At 44.4% G+C, this 20900-nt stretch overlaps 1 protein-coding gene across 1 annotated transcript in view; it reads right to left on the bottom strand.

Moving 5' to 3' along the window:
- LOC121282005 overlaps positions 1–18746 on the bottom strand; it is a 52379-nt gene extending 33633 nt beyond the window's left edge. The window contains exons 1-4 of the mRNA XM_041195318.1: positions 18604–18746; positions 13616–13727; positions 4258–4388; positions 3392–3462 (exon numbers count right to left, since the gene is read on the bottom strand). Of these exons, the coding sequence (XP_041051252.1) occupies positions 3392–3462; positions 4258–4388; positions 13616–13727; positions 18604–18746 (457 nt within the window). The remainder of the gene's footprint in view (positions 1–3391; positions 3463–4257; positions 4389–13615; positions 13728–18603) is intronic.
- Positions 18747–20900: the final 2154 nt, after the last annotated feature.

The following is a 20900-nucleotide window of genomic DNA, read 5'->3' as shown; positions in this document are numbered from 1 at the left end:
TCGGCGCGACATTAGTCGTCTCAATTTCTCTGCTCCTCTCACCCATTCTAACCTGTCTCTCTCTGAACTTACTGCACTCCATTATCTCAGGTCCAACCCTGACATTGTCATCAAACCCGCTGACAAGGGTGGTGCTGTTGTTGTCTGGCGCACTGACCTCTACCTCGCGGAGGCTGAGCGTCAACTCGCAGACACTTCCTCCTACCTCTCCCTGGACCATGACCCCACCACTGAACATCAAGCCATTGTTTCCAGGACTGTCACTGACCTCATCTCCTCTGGGGATCTCCCTCCCACAGCTTCCAACCTGATAGTCTCCCAACCTCGGACGGCCCGCTTCTATCTCCTACCCAAAATCCAAAAACAGAACTGCCCCGGTAGACCGATCGTCTCAGCTTGTTCCTGCCCCACAGAACTCATTTCTCGTTATCTTGACTCCCTTCTCTCTCCCCTTGTCCAGTCCCTTCCCACCTACATCCGTGATTCCTCTGACACCTTACGTCACATCAACAATTTCCAGTTCCCTGGCCCCAACCGCTTCCTCTTCACCATGGACGTCCAATCCCTCTACACCTCCATCCCCCACCAGGATGGTCTGAGGGCCCTTAGCTTCTTCCTCGAACAGAGGCCCGAACAATCCCCATCCACCACTACTCTCCTCCGTCTGGCTGAACTTGTTCTCACACTGAACAATTTCTCCTTCAACTCCTCTCACTTCCTCCAAATAAAAGGTGTGGCTATGGGTACCCGCATGGGCCCCAGCTATGCCTGTCTCTTTATGGGGTATGTGGAACATTCCTTGTTGCAGTCCTACTCCGGCCCCCTTCCACAACTCTTTCTCCGGTACATCGATGATTACTTCGGTGCCGCTTCATGCTCTCGTCAGGACTTGGAAAAATTTATTAATTTTGCTTCCAATCTCCACCCCTCCATCATTTTCACGTGGTCCATCTCTGACACTTCCCTTCCCTTCCTTGACCTCTCTGTCTCAATCTCTGGTGATAGACTGTCCACCAATATCCATTACAAACCCACCGACTCCCACAGCTATCTCGACTACAGCTCCTCACACCCCGCTTCCTGTAAGGACTCCATCCCATTCTCTCAGTTCCTTCGCCTCCGTCGCATCTGTTCCGATGATGCTACATTCAAAAACAGTTCCTCTGACATGTCCTCCTTCTTCCTTAACCGAGGTTTTCCACCCACGGTCGTTGACAGGGCCCTCAACCGTGTCCGGCCCATCTCCCGCGCATCCGCCCTCACGCCTTCTCCTCCCTCCCAGAAACATGATAGGGTCCCCCTTGTCCTCACTTATCACCCCACCAGCCTCCGCATTCAAAGGATCATCCTCCGCCATTTCCGCCAACTCCAGCATGATGCCACCACCAAACACATCTTCCCTTCACCCCCCTTATCGGCATTCCGTAGGGATCGCTCCCTCCGGGACACCCTGGTCCACTCCTCCATCACCCCCTACTCCTCAACCCCCTCCTATGGCACCACCCCATGCCCACGCAAAAGATGCAACACCTGCCCCTTCACTTCCTCTCTCCTCACCGTCCAAGGATCCAAACACTCCTTTCAAGTGAAGCAGCATTTCACTTGCATTTCCCCCAACTTAGTCTACTGCGTTCGTTGCTCCCAATGTGGTCTCCTCTACATTGGAGAGACCAAACGTAAACTGGGCGACCGCTTTGCAGAACACCTGCGGTCTGTCCGCAAGAATGACCCAAACCTCCCTGTCGCTTGCCATTTCAACACTCCACCCTGCTCTCTTGCCCACATGTCTGTCCTTGGCTTGCTGCATTGTTCCAGTGAAGCCCAACGCAAACTGGAGGAACAACACCTCATCTTCCAACTAGGGACTTTACAGCCTTCCGGACTGAATATTGAATTCAACAACTTTAGGTCGTAAGCTCCCTCCCCCATCCCCACCCCCTTTCTGTTTCCCCCTTCCCTTTTTTTTCCAATAAATTATAAAGATTTTCCTTTTCCCACCTATTTCCATTATATAAAAAAAAAACCCCCACTAGAGCTATACCTTGAGTGCCCTACCATCCATTCTTAATTAGCACATTCGTTTAGATAATATCACCAACTTTAATTTTAACACCTATGTGTTCTATTGTACTATTGTCGTTAACATCTTTTGATGATCTGCTTCTATCACTGCTTGTTTGTCCCTACAACCACACCCCCCACCCCCCCTCCACCTCTTTGTCTCTCTATCTCTCCGCCCCCCACACACACACCTTAAACCAGCTTATATTTCAACTCTTTCTTGGACTCGAACACAAGTTCTGTCGAAGGGTCATGAGGACTCGAAACGTCAACTCTTTTCTTCTCCGCCGATGCTGCCAGACCTGCTGAGTTTTTCCAGGTACTTCTGTTTTTGTTTTAAACTATTCATAATCTCTGGTCAAGGACTCTGGGGCAGCTTCCCCCCCAGAGTGTGGTACACATCAATGATCATTACTTCTTCACTCAGATCCACAAACATCCTATCCTTGGCTAGAATTTTGTTGTTTCATATTAGCCAGTGGAGTGGCTGTACTTACGTTTGTAATGCTTAGTAGGATGTCTTCATTGATGTTCTGTAAGCTGTATTCAGAGGATCATGTACAGAGCACAGGACAAATGTTAGTATCAACACTGATGTAATTACAATAACTGTATTTTCCAATTTCCGCTTAAAATTTCCCCTTTATAAATGGTTTGTAAAGCTGTTTTATTCTATATTGGTACCATCGTGTTGACGTTCTATCAAAATTAAAATCCTACTTCGACATTCAATGAACTAAGTATTGTCCAGTTAACTAAATTACATGCAAGCGCATCATTGCTCATATAAAATAATAGAGTTATACAGTAATGCACACAGATGTTATATCTTCCTGAATCAAGTACCTCCGGTTGCCAATAATCAAAGGACTAATTAGGCAGAAGCAGGTTAAGATGCGACAGCCATTCATTCCCCTTCTCCCCTGCTAAGCATTTCCACAGCAGTCATGCTGCGTTCTTTCTGATTGACACTGACTTGTCCTTTGTGTACAGGGATAAAATTACCGTCTCCTTGGTCTCTGATAACAAGCCAACACTGCAGACAATGTTTTGCTTCCTGTTCCACTCAGCTCCCTTGTTTCTGTTCTTTTCTCCTTCACTCTTATTGGTTTCCACTTAAAACAGCCCAGCGATCTCACGTGATTCAATAGCTGGGAGGGGAGGGGAGGGGGACACGATGAAGAAAAGCCATTTCCATGTTTTACTTCATAGAGATGGGAACTAGCTGGACTTAAAATGGAATCTGACAAAGTTCAGAATGTAGGTCGTAGGTCACGTTGCTATGTGGGCATGAAGCACACCTGGGAAAATCGAAAAGAGGAAAAATTACTTGTTAATCGTGACGTTGAATTAAGTGTGAGCTTCAGACGCCGGCAGCTTTCCTGTTTTGCCTTTATTAAGCTGGGCATGAAGGGAAGTTACACAAGAAGAGTGCAATCAATTGGTCACTCACTCTTCAGATTTAGGTACCCTCTAGGTGTTAAACCAGGCTACTCGTTGGGTATTGTGATACTAAAGGCTAGACATCACAGTCTCTTTACACACAAATTTCTCCCAAGTTTCTTGTTCTCGCCTATTGGTTTCCTTTTTGGCACATGACCTCATATGGGACTTCCCCTCCAGTCATTTTATCTCATGCCTGGGCTTGTCTTTCAGCTGTCTTTGAACTGTAATGAATCCAATCACTAACTATCTTGATTCGTCCATGTTTCAACAGGTGCCAAGGGCGGCAAGCCCATCTTTTGATGCTGTCTGACTTTCCTTCTGCATGCAACACTCTCCTTCAATATTCTTCTCCATGTTCCACCGCTAGGCACAAATTAAATGGTAAAGGGGGAAGGCAAATTAGCACTCTATCTAATAATTCCTAACAATTTGCTTTTAATCACAAACTCTATGGTAGATGGCCTGAAAGGTGACCCACCCTCCATGCAACTCAGCTTTTCAGCAAATTCCCTTTGTGGTGATGCTTGAGGTGCCTATTGGTGCTTAAGACAGACAGTAGGGTTCAACCTAATCACTTGTGCTCTTGCACCAACTTACATCAAAAGACAGGCCTAGCCAGAATCCGATCCCATGCCCAGGCTGTGGGGATGATCATGATTTGAGTTGTCCTCCAATCCCTCTCCTGTACTCTCCACTTGCTCTTTCTCACTTGTGTATACAGTTTTACTGGTGCCTCTCCATCAAACTCACCAAGTTGCCTGCATGGGGAGGCTAGTAGTTGGGCTGTTGCTGAGTGGAAGGGGAGTACTTGGTATCACCTGTTGTGCTGTATGGGAGACGGTGGTGTCAACTCTGTCCAGGGTCCCCATCTTAGGAAGAAACTACAGTAAGAGAAAAAGACGATTAACTATAATGCATTCCCAAGATGATATCTTCAAAGAAAAGTAAGAAAATAAGATACTTTGTGCATAATATAGCTACTTAGTATGAGTAGCCCAAAAGGAGGGGGCAAGCAGGGTGTGTTGGGAAGATAGTTGCAGAATGTTGGCATTGCACCTCCAAATTTGGCCTTGCGGATGCTTTCCACAGTTTCCCTCATGGAATGAGGGCCGTCTCTTTATGTGGATAATAATCCTTCAGGACTACAGGGCACAGCTCTTGTTATGGCCCACACTGCAAACAGGGCACTGATAATCACCAGAGCAACTTCCCTAGGATATCATTTTGGCCTTTGCCATTTAGCGAGGTGCTGACCTACTGAGTATTTCCAGTATTTTCCATCTTTTATGCCTAGTGCCTTGCATTGCATGTGAGAATGCTGTGGAAAGGCTAACATGGTGTTCTATCCTGTATCCCCAAAGGGTAAGGGGAGTCTCGATTCCTGTGCGCACTCGGGTCACGGAGAATGGGACAGGATGCGTTCAAAGAGAATTTCACTTCGTGTCATTGCTCACCTGAAAAGCCAAGCAAGCTGCACCTGTACGTCTGCCCAGTGCTGAACAGTGCTGAGCAACCACTCAGCAGCATATCGAACATGCAGTAGATGAGTGAGTAATTGAAAAGAGAAAAAATACGTTATGAGTTTCAGGTGAATATCGGGACATTTGAATATCATAGAGCATGTAACAGTGGTGACAAATAACTCGCTTACACATTTTCTGTTCTGTAAAAAAACTTCCACCATTGAGATAAGGAGCTCATGAGGGAAAGAAAATGGGATGGATTTGCATCATGCTGTGCCATGGTGCATGTTTTGATATTTATATCCTGCATCACCAGTTTTGGGTTTAGAAAGAGTCTCTTTGTCTCAATAAGCAGCCAGAGATGGCCCTCATTTTGTGAGGAAAACCGTGGAAGGCATTTGCGAGGCCAAATTTGGAGGTGTGATGCCAACACTCTGCAACTACCTTCCCAACACACTCTGCTAGCCACCTCCATTTGGGCTACTCATACTAAGCCACTGCATCATGCACACAGCCTGGAACAAGCTCCCTAAAAGGTGGAGGCGGGGTCAAATGAAGTATTCAAAAGGGAATTGGATTGCTACCTGAAAAGAGAGAATGTGCAAGGTTACAGGGATAAGGCAGGGGAGTGGGACTAGGTGGGATGCTCTTTCAGAGAGCCAGTGCAGACTCAATGGACTGAATGGCCTCATTCTGAACTTCAAAGATACTGTGATACTATTATAGTAAGCAGCCACTCACTGAAACCTCTTCGGGCTGTTATGTGATAAGCTTACAGTCCAGCAGTGCAAACTTTCTCGACTCTTGAAGATGAGCAAAAAGAGTCTCTTGCCCCTTTAACTTTAAGCAAGTTTCCTTCAAATGTTGCCTGCTTGGACACTGTGGCGCCTGTTTATATTATTGCATTGCTGAATGACTAATCACATGCTAATATAACATAGCATTTAAATATACCCTGTCTACTCCTGAAACTCAATCTGTCAAACATAATATTGAATTCATCTACTATTTATTGGAACTTGAAGCTAACAAATTTCTCTCAATGTCTTACCATCAGCCTCACTCCATATGGAGTTACTAGGAGCATAATCAGTCCAGTTTGCATTTCAATTTAGCAAGATCCCATTAACTATAACCAAATTCCTCACTATGAAAACCTTCACTGCCATGTCCAGGGTATAATCAGCAGACGTTGATGCCAAACTCAAAAGACTATTACTTGCAAAGTTGGTGGTATTTTTAACAATGCCGAATGGGTTTGGAATCTGTTAGTTATTGACATTGTCTGATGTAATACAGCACATAATTTGTGCATTATGAAATTTCAATCTGACTGTAGACTGGGTTCAAGCTTCACCAGTGACAAGTTCATATCGGTCAACGATTGCATCTTAAGCACAAGGCTTCCAAAAAATGTCAAATCCCCACCTAGAGATCTTTTTATCCCTCCCCTTTTACCCTATTATAGAGGAGAGATTGTTATTTATACTTTACTCCTAAAATAAATGACGTTCTAAACATTGAAGCGAAGAGATCACAATTTTATTAAGCATTTAGTACATGTGCTATATACCTAGACATACACTGACAAAACCTGCCTAACTTAGCTGAGGTATTCAAATGCATCACAGTTTCAAGGTCGATCAAATGTTACCAAATTCAAATACTTAATCACAAACAGCCAATTTTTATACAGTTCTTGCACTACCTTTGTGTGACAATCTACATAAATCTGCATTGCAATATTGTCTAGCTTTGAACAAGTTAAAACCCAATTCCTTATAAGTAGAATTTCATTCTCAGGGCTCTTGGATTTGGTTTCTGGGATGTAGTGTTTTCTCATGAGTGATTATACGAGCCAACCAAGGCTAAATAAACCTGTACAAAGGTAGCTGGTTAAGGAACAGGTGCTAGAAATTTTCATTGTATTTTTAGTGTTTCAGGACTGTAGTAGCCCTTTGGTCCAAGCAATAGCTCTCATGGGAGCAATATTAAACAAGCTATTCCAGCCTGTGCATGGACATACCAGAAGCTGTTAATCTAGCTGGCAGGATGGTCTCTTCGTTCTGCAACTTGGCAGACGCACTTTGTCCTTGATTAGGAGCAGCTATCAACTTCTGTAAATATCCTAATCCATTTTAGTGACTGTCTGGAGCCGTGTAGTTCACTATGTGACCAGATTCTCCTCAATGGGCCTAGTGGTATGTCAGCAGCACAACACATACATCCATTTGAATTGTTGGATAGGAATTGCCTCTCATAGTGGATCTTCCTTGCCAGGTGGGGACTTAAAATACAACCACTGGGTTCCCTACTGGTACAATATGGGCCTTTCGCTGATTGATAGTTACTCAGCACTAGCTGTTGATAATTTCCATATGTTAGACCAGAACATTAGGATCATTAATGACTAGGTTTCAATGTAAAACTGATTCAAATCAGTTATAGCTAAATTTCCTTTAAAAAGCATAAAGCCATTTTTATACCTTAAAATCTTTCGGAAACTCTGGGCCATTGTACAATTGACCGTTATGGGCTACAATTAGCTGTGCCTTTGTGTGCAGAGACACAAATAAAAAGGCAGAAAGCAAATATCTGGCATAAAGGGTTTAGGAAATTAAGATGTGTACTTAAAATGTGCAATTAAGATACACCCGAATTTTCTCTATCCTTTGTATCCATTTCTTAATCCCAGCTCCTGAGTGCATCTCAGCCCAATATAATTGCTCTACCCCAATGCCAAGGAGCCTCACACACAAATTACTTTGGTGAAAATGGAAGCATATTGTATTAATTCAAATGCAAATTAGATAGCCTTATTTCAGAAAATAATATTTTGCATTATGTAATTTGGGCCATGCCATACGTTAAGTGTAGCATGCTCAGGAGGAATAGGTGACTTTGGACCTATAGCTCCCAAAGCTCTTCCCAGAGCAATTGGCCTCACATCACGTCAGGACCTGATGTTCAGCAATTGTTAGACACTGATTGCTTAGTCGACAACGCCATTATTGTTGTACCATGTGACTACCAGGATGGTAGAAGGAGAACTCGGTGGACACATCCTGTGGAGGGAGGCAGTGGTGTAGTGCTAATGTCACTGAACTAGTAATCCAGAGATCCAGGCTAATACTCTGGGGACATGAGGAATGAATACTCAAGGGTAATTTTAAACTCAAGGGATTAAAAGCTACTCTCAGTAATGATGACCATGACAAAGACTATTAAATGCTGTAAAAATCCATCTGGTCTTTAGGGAAGGAAATCTGCCACCCTTACCTGGTCTAACCTAGCCTACATGTGGTTGACTCTTAACTGCCCTCTGAAATGGCCTAGCAAGTTATTCAGTTGTATCAGACCACTACAAAGCATATAAAAAAAAATGAAACCAGATAGACCATCTACTATTAACCTAGGCACTGGCAATGGTAGACCCAGCCCTGTCAACACTGCAAAGTCCTCCTTACTATCATCTGGAGACTTGTGCCAAAATGGGGAGAGCTGAGCTGTCCCACAAAATAGTCAAGCAACAGCCTGACATAGTCATACTGACCAGATCATACCGTACAGACAATGCCCCAGACTCCATCACCATCACTAGATGGGTCCTACCAGACACCACAATCATCACTTCTGACTGAGCTAGCCAAAGGACATAGCTGCTAGACTGGGTCTGCAGCAGGTAGTGAGAGAATCAGCTAGAGGAAAAAAGCTACTTGACCTCATCCTCACCAATCTACCTGTCACAAATGCATCTGTCCATGACAGTATGGGTAGGAGTGACCACCGCACAGTCCTTGTGGAGATGAAGTTGGGTCTTTACATTGAGGATACCCTCCATCGTGTTGTGTGGCACTACCACCGTGCTAAATGGAATAGATTTCAAACAGATCTAGCAATTCAAAACTGGACATCCATGAGGCACTGTGGACCCTCAGCAGCAGCAGAATTGTACTCAACTACAATCTGTAATGTCAAGGCCCGGCATATCCCCCACTCTACCATTACCACCAAGCCAGGGGATCAACCCTGGTTCAATGAAGAGTGCAGGAGGGCATGTCAGGAGCAGCACCAGGCATATCTAAAAATGAGGAGTCAACCTAGTGAAGCTACAACACAGGACTACTTGTGTGCCAAACTATGGAGGCAGCAAGTGATAGACAGAGCTAAGTGATCCCATAACCAATAGATCAGGTCTAAGCTCAGCAGTCCTGCCATATCAAGTTGTGAATATTGTTTGGACAATTAAACAACTAACAGGAGGATGAGGCTCGAAAAATATCCCCATCCTCAATATCAGAGGAAGACCAGGACATAAGTGCAATGGGGAAGACATTTAAGGGGAGGCAGTGGCATAATGGTATTGTCACTGGACTAGTGTTCCAGAGGCCCAGGGTAATGCTCCAAGGCAGATAGTGAAATTTGATTTCAGTAAAAATCTAGAATTAAAAAAGTTTAATGATGACAATGAAACCATTGTCGATTGTTGTAAAAACTCATCTGGTTCACTAATGCCCTTTAGGGAAGGAAATCTGTTGTCCTTACCTGATCTGGCCTACATGTGCACCCCACATCAATGTGGTTGACTCTTAAATGCCGCCTGAACAAAGGCAATTAGGGATGGGCAATAAATGTTAGCCAGTAACGCCCAATGAATGAACACAGAAGTGCTGAGTAGATGGTCCATCTCAACTGAGGTCCCAGCACCACAGATGCCAGCCATCAGCTAATTTGATTCACTCTACATGATATCAAGAAATGGCTGAAGGTACTGGATACTGCAAGGGCTATGGGCTCTGGCAATAGTACTTGTGCTCCAGAACTAGCCACACACCTAGCCAAGCTGCTCCAGTACAGCTACAACAGTGGCATCTACCGGGCAATGTGGAAAATTGCCCAGATATGCCCTATCTACAAAAAGCAGGACAAATCCAACCCGACCAATTATCTCCCCTTCCGTCTACCCTCAATCATTAGCAAAGTGATGGAAGGGGACCTCAACAGTGCTATCTATTGGCTCTTACTCAGCAATAATCTGTTCACTGATGCTCAGTTTGTGATCTGCCAGGGCTACTCATCTCCTGGCTCATTACAGCCATGGTCCAAATATGGACAAATTAGCTGAACTCAAGAGGTGACATCAAGGCAGTGTTTGACAGAGTGTGGCATCAAGGAGACCTAGCAAAACTGGAGTCAATGTGTCCTGTGGAGGCAATCACTCCACTGGTTGGAGTCATACCTAGCACAAAGGAAGATGCTTGTGGTTGTTGGAGGTCAATCAACTCAGTCCCAGCTGCTTCATCAATGAACTTCTCTCCATCACTAGGTCAAAAGTGGGGATGTTCGCTGATGATTGCACAATGTTCAGCATCATTCGTGACTCCTCAGATAGAGAAGCAACCTGTGTGCATATGCAGCAAGACCTGGATGATATTAAGGCTTGTACTGATAATTGGCAAGTAACATCGTCCCAGGCAATGATCATCTCCAACAAGAGAGAATCTAACCATCTCCCCATAGCAATCAATGGCATTACCATTGCTGAATACCCACTATCAACATCCTGGGGTTAACCTTGACCAAAGCCTGAACTGGACCAGCCATATGAGTACTGTGGCTACAAGAACAGGTCAGAGGCTGGGAAACCCACAACTCATCTCCTGACTCCCAAGAGCCTGTCCATCATCTACAAAGCACAAGTAAGGAGTGTGATGGAATACTCTGCACTAGCTTGGACAAGTGCAGCTCCCACAACACTCAAGAAGCTCAATACCATGCAGGACACTCCATCCACCACTTTCAAAATTCACTCCCCCCACCACTGATGCACAAGATCTACAAGATACACTGCAGCAACACACCAAGGCTCCTTCGTCAGCACCCTTCAAACCCACAACCTCTCTCACTCGAAGGGCAAAGGCAGCATGTGTATGGGAACACTAGCACTTCCAAGTTCTCCAAACTACACATCATCCTGACTTGGAACTATATCGCCGTTCCTTCACTGTCGCTTGGTAAGAATCCTGGAACTCCCTTCTTAACAGCATTGTGGGTGTACCTATGCCACATGGACTGCAGCGGTTCAGGAAGACAGCTCACCACCGCCTTCTCAAAGGGCACTTAGGGATGGCCAATAAATGCTGGTCCAGCCAGCGACACTTACATCTCATGAATGAATAAATAAAAATGTTCTTCTCCAACTTTCCTCTTGTGCCTGCTTAACTATTGGCTTCTCTAAACAAAGAAGAATTATTTAAACAGATGTAAACGATTTAAGCAAGTGTTTTGAAAGGTGAGAAAGGATCTTCAGTCCTCAGCCAGTTCTGAAATCACAGTTCATTAATCAGGCTGTACATGACCTAGTTTCACAGAGCAATTAAAATGACAAACGCTTTATTTAATAGCTTGGGACAATCAATCACATTTGGCCACCGCTATAATCTCCGCTGTGGTCTTGACTTTGTGATTTGCATGGAAACATGATATTAAAACACTTTTAACACTACAAGGTATCACAAGTCAAGTTACTAAATTCATCAAAGAGAGAAATCTGTGAATAACTTTATACACCAAATGATCCCTCAATTACTATTTTTGTTTGGTGTGTGGGAGGTGGGGCACAGGGGAGGGAAATGTATCTTTACTTCTCTCTCATTTCCAAATGAGATTCCCTGCTCTCACCTCCACCTAAAAGTGCACACGCTGGAAAATGTAATCCCATCTCTTTATAAGCCCTTGGACAACGCCTTGAGCCATCGGTTACGAATACTGAACTGTTTTTTTCCAGCTGCAATGTCTTCGTCTAAAGAACGATATGCATTAGCTTATAGTCCTACACAGGTCTTTTGAGGAAGGACAATTATAAATATATTAACTGCAGTCCATGGTCAATTTTTCAACACCATTTTCTGTAAAATCAGAACCGTTTATAATATTGACTGGACACTAGAGGGTGCACATGATATGCAATCCATTTACCTCATGCAGTATACAATGCACAGCCAGTGAGTAACCTGTCTATTCATAAGAAAGAATCACTTTGTACAGACATTTTAAGGAGGAGAAAAAAGTTAGATTCCATCATGATCTTGCCCCTTTTAACCATAGCTCACTGGGACCTGGGTTCGGCAACCTTAGTAACAAGAAGGGCCATTTTTCAATTTAGTCAAAAACACAATAGACTGCAATCTCTCAAATCTGGAATGCTTGGAACCAAACACTTCTGGAATTTGGAATTCTTTTGGATTTCTGAATAATATTCAAGGTGTACAAGATTATGAGGGGCATGGACAGGGTGGATAGGGAGCAGCAGTTCCCCTTAGTTGAAGGGTCAGTCACGAGGGGATATAAGTTCAAGGTGAGGGGCAGGAGGTTTAGGGGGGATGTGAGGAAAAACTTTTTTACCCAGAGGGTGGTGACGGTCTGGAATGTGCTGCCTGGGAGGGTGGTGGAGGCGGGTTGCCTCACATCCTTTAAAAAGTACCTGGATGAGCACTTGGCACATCATAACATTCAAGGCTACGGGCCAAGTGCTGGTAATGGGATTAGGCAGGTAGGTCAGATGTTTCTCGGTGCAGACTCGATGGGCCGAAGGGCCTCTTCTTCACTGTGTGATTCTGTGATTAGAATGCCTAACCATGAAAGTGCGAACCGGACATAAATATGTACCTGAGCCATAAAACAGTGACAAGACATTATAAAGTAGCAATAAAGATTGCTTTATTTTTCCAAAACAGTGATGAATCATTATAAACCAATTTCAATTTTCAACACCGTTCATCGCCCACACCATGCCCAGCCAATGATCCCCTTCTATATTAACTATTTTTCTTACATTTGGAAGTTATTTCCACAATTATTTATATAAAATATTGCAAGCCTGTGTAGTACAAATATGTTTGTTCTATAATGAGGGCTGGATTATAGATCTTGAAATTTGACAAATCTAACTGCCCCAATCTGGTAGCTTTGGGTCCATAGCCTAGAAAATGCATTTTTCAACGCTAAGGCTAACCGTTGACTGAGCTCCCTTTAATGACTCCAAGTTTTATTACATTTCCTACTGTCAGCTGATCTAAAAAGCATAACAACATGTCTACTCCTCTTGGCCTCATGCAGGTGCATGGAGTTCTAAAATGTCTTGGTGCAATCACCAGAAGGCAATGCTGTGATGGGATAATTCCTGCTACTTTGCACGTTACAGTGCCACGAGTGAGCCATCCTGGAGTTGCATGTGTGCAACTGTATCTTAAGAGCCGCAGTGCTATTATTCAAAATGCCAATAATAATGTAAAACAAGACAGAGACACATTTCAACAACAATTCAAATGTTTTTACGAAAGAACTTTTTTATTAGACGAGAAACATTGTTAATTGACCTGATACCTTCTCACAAATACAATGTTTATAATAGTTTTTAAAAAAACAAGCCATTTAATTACTATCAAATTGGGTTCGGTCAATCAAGGTTGGAGGCTGCACAAGTCATTAATGAGTCACAGGGTTATAAACGCTTCCACTGGGGCAACGGAAAATAACATACGTGACAGTCAAGGACTGGGAAATAAAACCAGAGACTCCCAAGAAGCTGGTTTCATTGTCAGTCAACTGCAAAGCCAGCAAAATTCTCATTTCCCTCTTTATACCTCGCGCTGGGTATTCACACTTCCCATTGTGTCACGGTCACCTTCAACCTTCATTGATCTTCTAAAGGAGACACAGGCTTGCGCTGAAAAACTATTACTTTTACCATTTTGACTGAATGAAAAACAAGACGGGTTTATTAATGATTACATTTTTTCATTCCTGTCAAACTTTAAAGAGAATATATTATTGAATGAACCAATTCTAACTTTCGTGTAGGCTTTTTATAAAATGAATATTGAATTCCTTTTCGATTAACATTGTTTCCTGAATTTCATGCAATCTCGTCCTTTAGTTAGAACCTTGGACTCCTGTTGCAGTTAAGTCCGTTCAGCTTCTATGGGCAGAGTCTTGCGGTCTGGAGTATAAGCTGGGAAGTGGGAGCGGAAATGAGAGTGATTGCTGCTCGGGGACAGTCCGGCTGGCCACGTGCCATCTCGCGCTTGTCAGCTTATCAGAGATGCACGTGTGAGGAGCACGGCGAATCTTTGTGGGCAGGAAGTCAATGCCCCCTCTGCTTTCTCCTCAGCTGGACCACAGCTAGCAGAAGTGCAAGGTTTGCCTGGAGCCAGCATCATAGATGCCTGAGGTGATTTGTGGACCAATTGCAGGGATCCATCTAGTCAGCATATTCTCTGAAGCTGTCCCTGCGGCCCTGGGCATTTCACTCAATGGGAAGGCCTGTACCTATCATCAGTCTACCCCTGGTCTTCCCCTACTCCATGATAGGCCCCAGTCTGGTGGAGGAACACAAATGAGTTCTCCTCTTGTTCATACATCTATGTGCATGGAGATTGCAGCATTGACCAAGATAATGAAAGCCATGTACACACACCCTCCTTCAAATACTATTGTGCTTTAGACACATTCAAGAGACCCTTGCCTTGCCATCAAAAATGTACCACACACCCCATTGTCAACCATGACAATCTACCCAGGACCAGCACATTGTTGTCACCCCAACCCTCCACTGCAGGCCCTGGGGAGCTAACCCCTCCCTCTAACCCTCCATCAGTGACCCACCCCCCTAGCTACTTGAGTTTCCCCTCAGCACAGACTTTACTGAAGCTCCTGACCTTGCTGGGATCCCGTTGTTATGAGACCCATGAGTCAGGGAGTAAACCTACTGCCATGTGGGCTTGACCAGAGAGGGGAGAACACAGCTGAACACGGTTCTCATGCAGTTGACTCATGGCTATTAGGGTGTCCCTTTTCTCAGCTAGTTGTGCTCACCTTTAACCCCATCCACCCGAAAAGACCCTCCTCCCACCTGGAGGATTCACATGTACAGAACAACTGTGTTGTGAAGAGAAGTCTTGAGCAAATAGTGTATGTAATTTTTGAGGCATGCTCCATCACCTTTGACCCTGCCCCTGTCACCCACCAACTTCTCTCCACCATGCTTGACCCACCCAATATAACCATTCCTCTCCCCTTTGTTACCCTTCAACCTTCCTCCATTACTCTTGAGCCTACCATCATCACCCTCCACATGCGTTCTTTCCCCTCTGAGCCTACACCCATTACCGCCCCCATGCCCGCCCTGACCCTGACCCCTCCCATTATCCGCACCACCTGTTTTGCCTGTTTGCCACCCGTGACCACCCCCATGAGACCATCTGCTACCCGACCATGACCCTGGACCTGCCACCCTATTGCATTCCACTCCCCCCCCCTCTCACTGTGACTGTTCTGTCTCCTGCTCAGTACCCCTCAGTACAACCGCAGGACCCAACTGTAGACGGTGTAGACCCCACTGTAGACAGCAGCAACACTGCTTTCAAGGACCATCTCTCTTCCACCATCCCTGCATGCAACCCACTGCACTCCCACCCATTTACAGGACCCCCACACATAGCATGCAAGGTCCTTCCTTCCCTCCTACATCCCTACACTCTCACCTTCTATCCCTAGTTCAGTCCTTGCCCCAGACTCCTTCCCTCCATAGGCCAGCCTCCCTGTCCCTTAGACAGCCACTGTCACCTCATTGAACAATGCTCCCCAAAGAGGGAAAAAACAGTGGCTGCTCACTCTAACTCCAGGAAAGTTGACTCCCATCCCTGCTGCACTTATGTGCAGTCATAGTTCCTCAAGGTAGTGTCCTCAGCCCAGCCATCTTCAGCTGAATGAAAAGGGCGCAGAGAGAGGCAGAGACTTCAGTTAGAAAGGATGCGGACAGCGGGAGAGATTTCAGATTAAAAAGGACATGGAGAGCGGGAGAGATATCACTTTGAAAAGGAGGCAGAGAACAGGAGAGACTTCAGTTTGAAAAGGGCGCAGAGAGCAGCGGGGACTTCAGTTTGAAAAGGATGTGGAGAGTGGGAGAGACCTCAGTTTAAAAGCGACATGGAGAGCGGGAGAAGCAGCTGATTGAAAAGGAAGCAGAGAGCAGTGGGGACTTCAGTTTTAAAAAGCGCAGATAATGGCTGGGACTTTAGTTGGAGTGCCATGCTGGGAATCTGTGCAGAGCAGACCTGTGGCAGACAGTCAGGGGCAGAGCAGTGCCTATAAATACAGACCAAGGATTGGAGTGAGGAACAGAGCTGAGGAACACCTATAAATACAGACCGGGGATTGGAGTGAGGAACAGAGCTGAGGAACACCTATAAATACAGACCGGGGATTGGAGTGAGGGACGGAGCTGAGAAACACCTATAAATACAGACCGGGGATTGGAGTGAGGAACACCTATAAATACAGACCGGGGATTGGAGTGAGGAGCTGGTGTTTCACTGTTTGAGCTGCTGTCCAGGAAGAAGGAAAAGAGTAACTGTGACATGACAGGAAGCCTGTAATTTGATGCACGGTAAGTGATGAGTCTAAGGGACAGTGTGTGAGAAACCAGCTTGGGACTGGCGAGTTCAGGTAGATGTATAAATAAAAAGAACTAAAGCTTTAAAATAATAAACCGAAATTTGAAAACTTTAAAATTTAAATCAAACTATAAAGATTAAAAGAAAGCAATAAAAATAAAGTAATTTAAACAAGCATCTCAAACACACACCTTGTAGTTAAGAATATGTAACCTTTAGTTGTCAGTGGTACAAGCATTCAATACACACAGTAAATTGTAGCTTACATAGGAAGAAAGTAATTTAAGTAGATTACCGAATTAACAAGTTAGCATGGTGGGACAGGTGTTATATTACAGCTGTGAGCTGTGGCAGCTTTTGGATGCCAAGGCGATCCATGACAAACACGTCTGCAGGAGGTGTAAACAGTTTGAGGCATTCCGGATCAGGATTATTGATCTGGAAGCCGAACTACAGACACTGCGCAACATGAGGGAGGGGGAGAAATACCTGGATACCTTGTTCCAGAAGACAGTCACGTCTCTAAGAAGAGGGTAATTTGTTTTGGTCAGCAGTGAGGGACAGGAGGATGGGACTGTCGGTGAGGCAGGCAAAGGGACAGAGCAGACAGTAAGGAAGGAGCTTTAGGCTTTGCAGTTGTCAAACAGGTTTGAGCTGCTCACAACCTGTGTGAATGATAGTGAAGTCTGCAAGGTGGATGAGCTGGCTGGCCATGGCACTGTGGTACAGGAAGCCGTTCAAGCGGGGGGAGCAAAAAGGAATGTAGGGGATAGTATAGTGAGGGGGGTTGGCACTGTTCCCTGCAGCAGTGTTCTGATTGGCAGGATGTGAAAAGTGGCATCCCACAGGGGTCTACACTGGGACCTCAACATTTTACTGTTTACATCAATGACTTAGATGAGGGGAGTGAAGACATGGTAGCTAAATTTTCAAATGACACAAAGATAGGTAGGAAAGTATGTTGTGAAGAGCACATGAGGAGGTTGAAGATGGGTATAGATAGGTTGAGTGAGCGGACAAAAATCTGGCAAATGGAGTTTAATGTGGGAAAATGTAAAGTTGTTCACTTTGGCAGGAAGAACAAAAAAGCAGAGTATTACTTAAAGGGAGAACGGCTGCATTATTCTGAAGTACAGAGGGATCTAAGTGTTCTATGCTAGGAATCCCACAGTGAGTAACTCACCTCCTGACTCCCCAAGGCCTGTCCACCATCTACAAGGCACAAGTCAGGAGTGTGATGGAATACTCTCTACTTGCCTGGAAAAGTGCAGCTCCAACAACATTCAACAAGCTCAAAACCATCTAGGGCAAAGCAGCCCACTTGATTAGCACCCCATTCACAAACATTCACTCCCTCCACTACCTCAATGTACAGTAGCAGCAGTGTGTACCATATACAAGATGCACTGCAGAAACTCACCAAGGCTCCTTAGACAGCACCTTCCAAACTCACGACCGCTACCATCTAGAAGGACAAGGGCAGAAATACATGGGAACACCACCACCTGGAAGTTCCGCTCCAAGCCACTCACCATCCTGACTTGGAAATATATCGCTGTTCCTTCACTGTCACTGGGTCAAAATCCTGGAACTCCCTCCCTAACAGCACTGTGGGTGTACCTACACCACATGGACCGTAGCGGTTCAAGAAGGCAGCTCACCACCACCTTCTCAAGGGCAATTAGGGATGGGCAATAAATGCTGGCCTAGCCAGTGATGCCCACATTCCAGGAATGAATAAGAAGAAAAATCTGAAGGCACGTATTGCTCACTCACTGACAACTTAGTTGGGAAGGGAACTCAATTCTGGTGAGCTGGTCTTTTAATGAGCATGCATGATATGCAGATGCATGCAAACACACTTCCAAAAGTTTGCTGACAGGAAGCTCAACTCGCCTTCAAACACCACTGAACTTCATTGCAAAAATACGTCCCACCATCGGGAAGCTGACTTTTGACCGTCTGTTCAGTTATGTTCCCCCGCCCAACTTGCTTCCCGCTCTCGGGAGCAGCACAAGATTCCACCCTTTAAGTGAGATGGGGCTGGTCTTTTCGCTTCCCCATAGAGATGGGGCTGCCCTGATATTACAAAGTGCTCCACCTAATGGCCAAAATGGCAAAGTATAAAACTCTGACTTTTGTACATGCTTAGGAACATTATCAATCCGTTGGTTTACTACAAGCCTTCCATGTGAAGGTCCTTCAACAGGTTTTCCTTGCCTCTGTGAAGCTCAATTGCTTGGTCTTGAGTTTTCTTATAATTCAACAGAGTTTGCTTAGCTTTGTTCTCCACCATTCTGCTGTTCAAGGCAGTCTTCATTTCTTCATGCTGCTGAAGGGTTATATATTCCATTAAGGACAATCAGCTGTTCTTTCAAATGTTTATTTTCTTGTTCAGCTTTTGCCTTCTCATTCTGTGCTTCAGTGCATTGCTTTGTTACAGTTCCAGCGCAGCTTTTCATCAAGTAGTATAAGTAGTATTCAACATCTTTTTTTGAATTCCTCATGTTTTTCCAGGGGCATGTATGATGTGACTCTGTACATCATACTGTGGGCATACTGTTCTCCCATCCCACATTAACTCTTGCTATGCCGAACACTACAGTCTCAAGCACAGTTGGAGTCCTGTACTGTTAAGAACAGGTTGCTGGGACATAACATATTTCTTAATAAACACAGATAACAGCAGCTGCAATTAGCAGCCCTCAAAGTTGCTCTGACTGCCTTTAGTGTTGTTGAGTGGTTGAGAAATCAAATCTGTCTACTTCTTACTCTCCACTGCGAGGGTAAGTTAACCTGAATGTGAATCCTCTCAATTAGATGACTGACTCCTTCCCTTTCTGAACGCTTACTGATAGTTCAAAGCCCTACCGCTTTTTAAAGCACACCAATAGGTGAAAGAAGAGTTACTGCCAAAAGGTTGCAAATCTCCCAGTTATCGGCAATAAAATATTACACCTACATTCTCAACAGGTGCAGTCATCTTTGCACAAGACAGTTATAAACCAGTCTTCCATGCACCTTCCCAGCTTACACCATGTACAAGGGGCCTCCTCCTCAACTCACCTGTCTTGGGAACTGAATTACAAAGAGCGTCTTTTCAGAGATTCCTTTTATGTCAAGTACAATTCACAGCACTTGAGCCAACTGGTCTATGCTGGCGTTGATGCTCCACACGATCCTCTACCCACTCGATGTCACCTAACCCCATTTTCCTCCTTTTTATTGAACAAGCCTCCCTAAGCTGCTCGCAAGATAGCCATCATTAGTCATGAAAGTAATGTGTAAATATTTTATGTACAATTAAAAACAAAGTAATGCATGATGTCTGTCTTTTTTTGGATTGGAGGTGATACATATCATTGGCTCCCCTTAAATAAAATTGACAAATCATAAAACTGAATCCCGATCAAACTGAGGAAATAACTGGGGAGTAGGGAAGTATCTGGATGGAAGCAGCCTGGAGCTGGATTATATATTTTGCAAAACAGTTGCTGCAGCTGGTGCTGTTTGTGCTCGGAAATAGGCAAAATTCTCATTTATCGAAACAAGGAGTAAATTCTGGAAAGTGTAAACCATTATTCAAGCTTGATGGGAAGTTTTGAAAAAGAGTTCTGATTTAAATAGGTAAATTTAAGTAGAATACCTTTGGTAACAAAAAAAGAGCTAATTGCTGTTCCAAAGATACTTAGTAAAGAATCTTTAGAGTTTTTCTTTCAACATTTTCTCTGACACATCAGCAGTGAAAATGATGCTGTTTCCCCAAATTACATGCAGAGTTGTATTTAATTACCTACATATAATCTACCCTCAAAAAAAAACACTTAGCACATTGTCTCCAAATCCTAATTCCTGCAGTAGAATTTACCAAGCTTCTCAACAGTGAAACTTCTGACTCACCAGAAGCATTGCCATGTTTATTTATATGTTTGAATGTTTTCTACTTTTCTCCACTGGCAACATAACCTTCAAAACTTCATGCATTGATTGGACTTAAAAATAACTACACCATTATGGAAAATAACTGGATTTACCTGTAGGTTGGGGGCTGTGTTAATAATAGAACTCCCAGCAGTCAGCGTTAGTCACATGACTGCTCCTTTGTCTGAAGGTTAAGCCTGAAATGCCACCTAGGAACTGAGGGCAAATTCTGTGTCTGTGGAAGTGATGCGTCATGATAGTTGCAGTTTCTATCTTGCTCCTATGGGACTACAGCACCCAGGTAAAATTTAGGCATGAGTAAAAGAAAACTTTTTGAAAAAGAAGAAAGTTGCTACAATTTAAACTGAACGATACGCAGGGGACTAGAATACAAGGGGGTTGATGTCATATGGCAGCTATACATAGCCCTAGTTAAAGCGCAACTGCAATCCTGGCCTGGAATTTATGTGCCCCTTTCGGGCATGTTTTTAGCAGGGTATGGGGGGGTGGCACATAAAATAGGGTGGGTGCCCGGCCCACCACCTTCAGCCCA

The sequence above is a fragment of the Carcharodon carcharias genome, chromosome 9 (assembly GCF_017639515.1).
Source record: "Carcharodon carcharias isolate sCarCar2 chromosome 9, sCarCar2.pri, whole genome shotgun sequence".
In the NCBI taxonomy this organism is placed as follows: domain Eukaryota; kingdom Metazoa; phylum Chordata; class Chondrichthyes; order Lamniformes; family Lamnidae; genus Carcharodon; species Carcharodon carcharias.
Note: the sequence above shows the minus strand (reverse complement) of the source record. Positions and strands in the feature narration are given on the sequence as shown.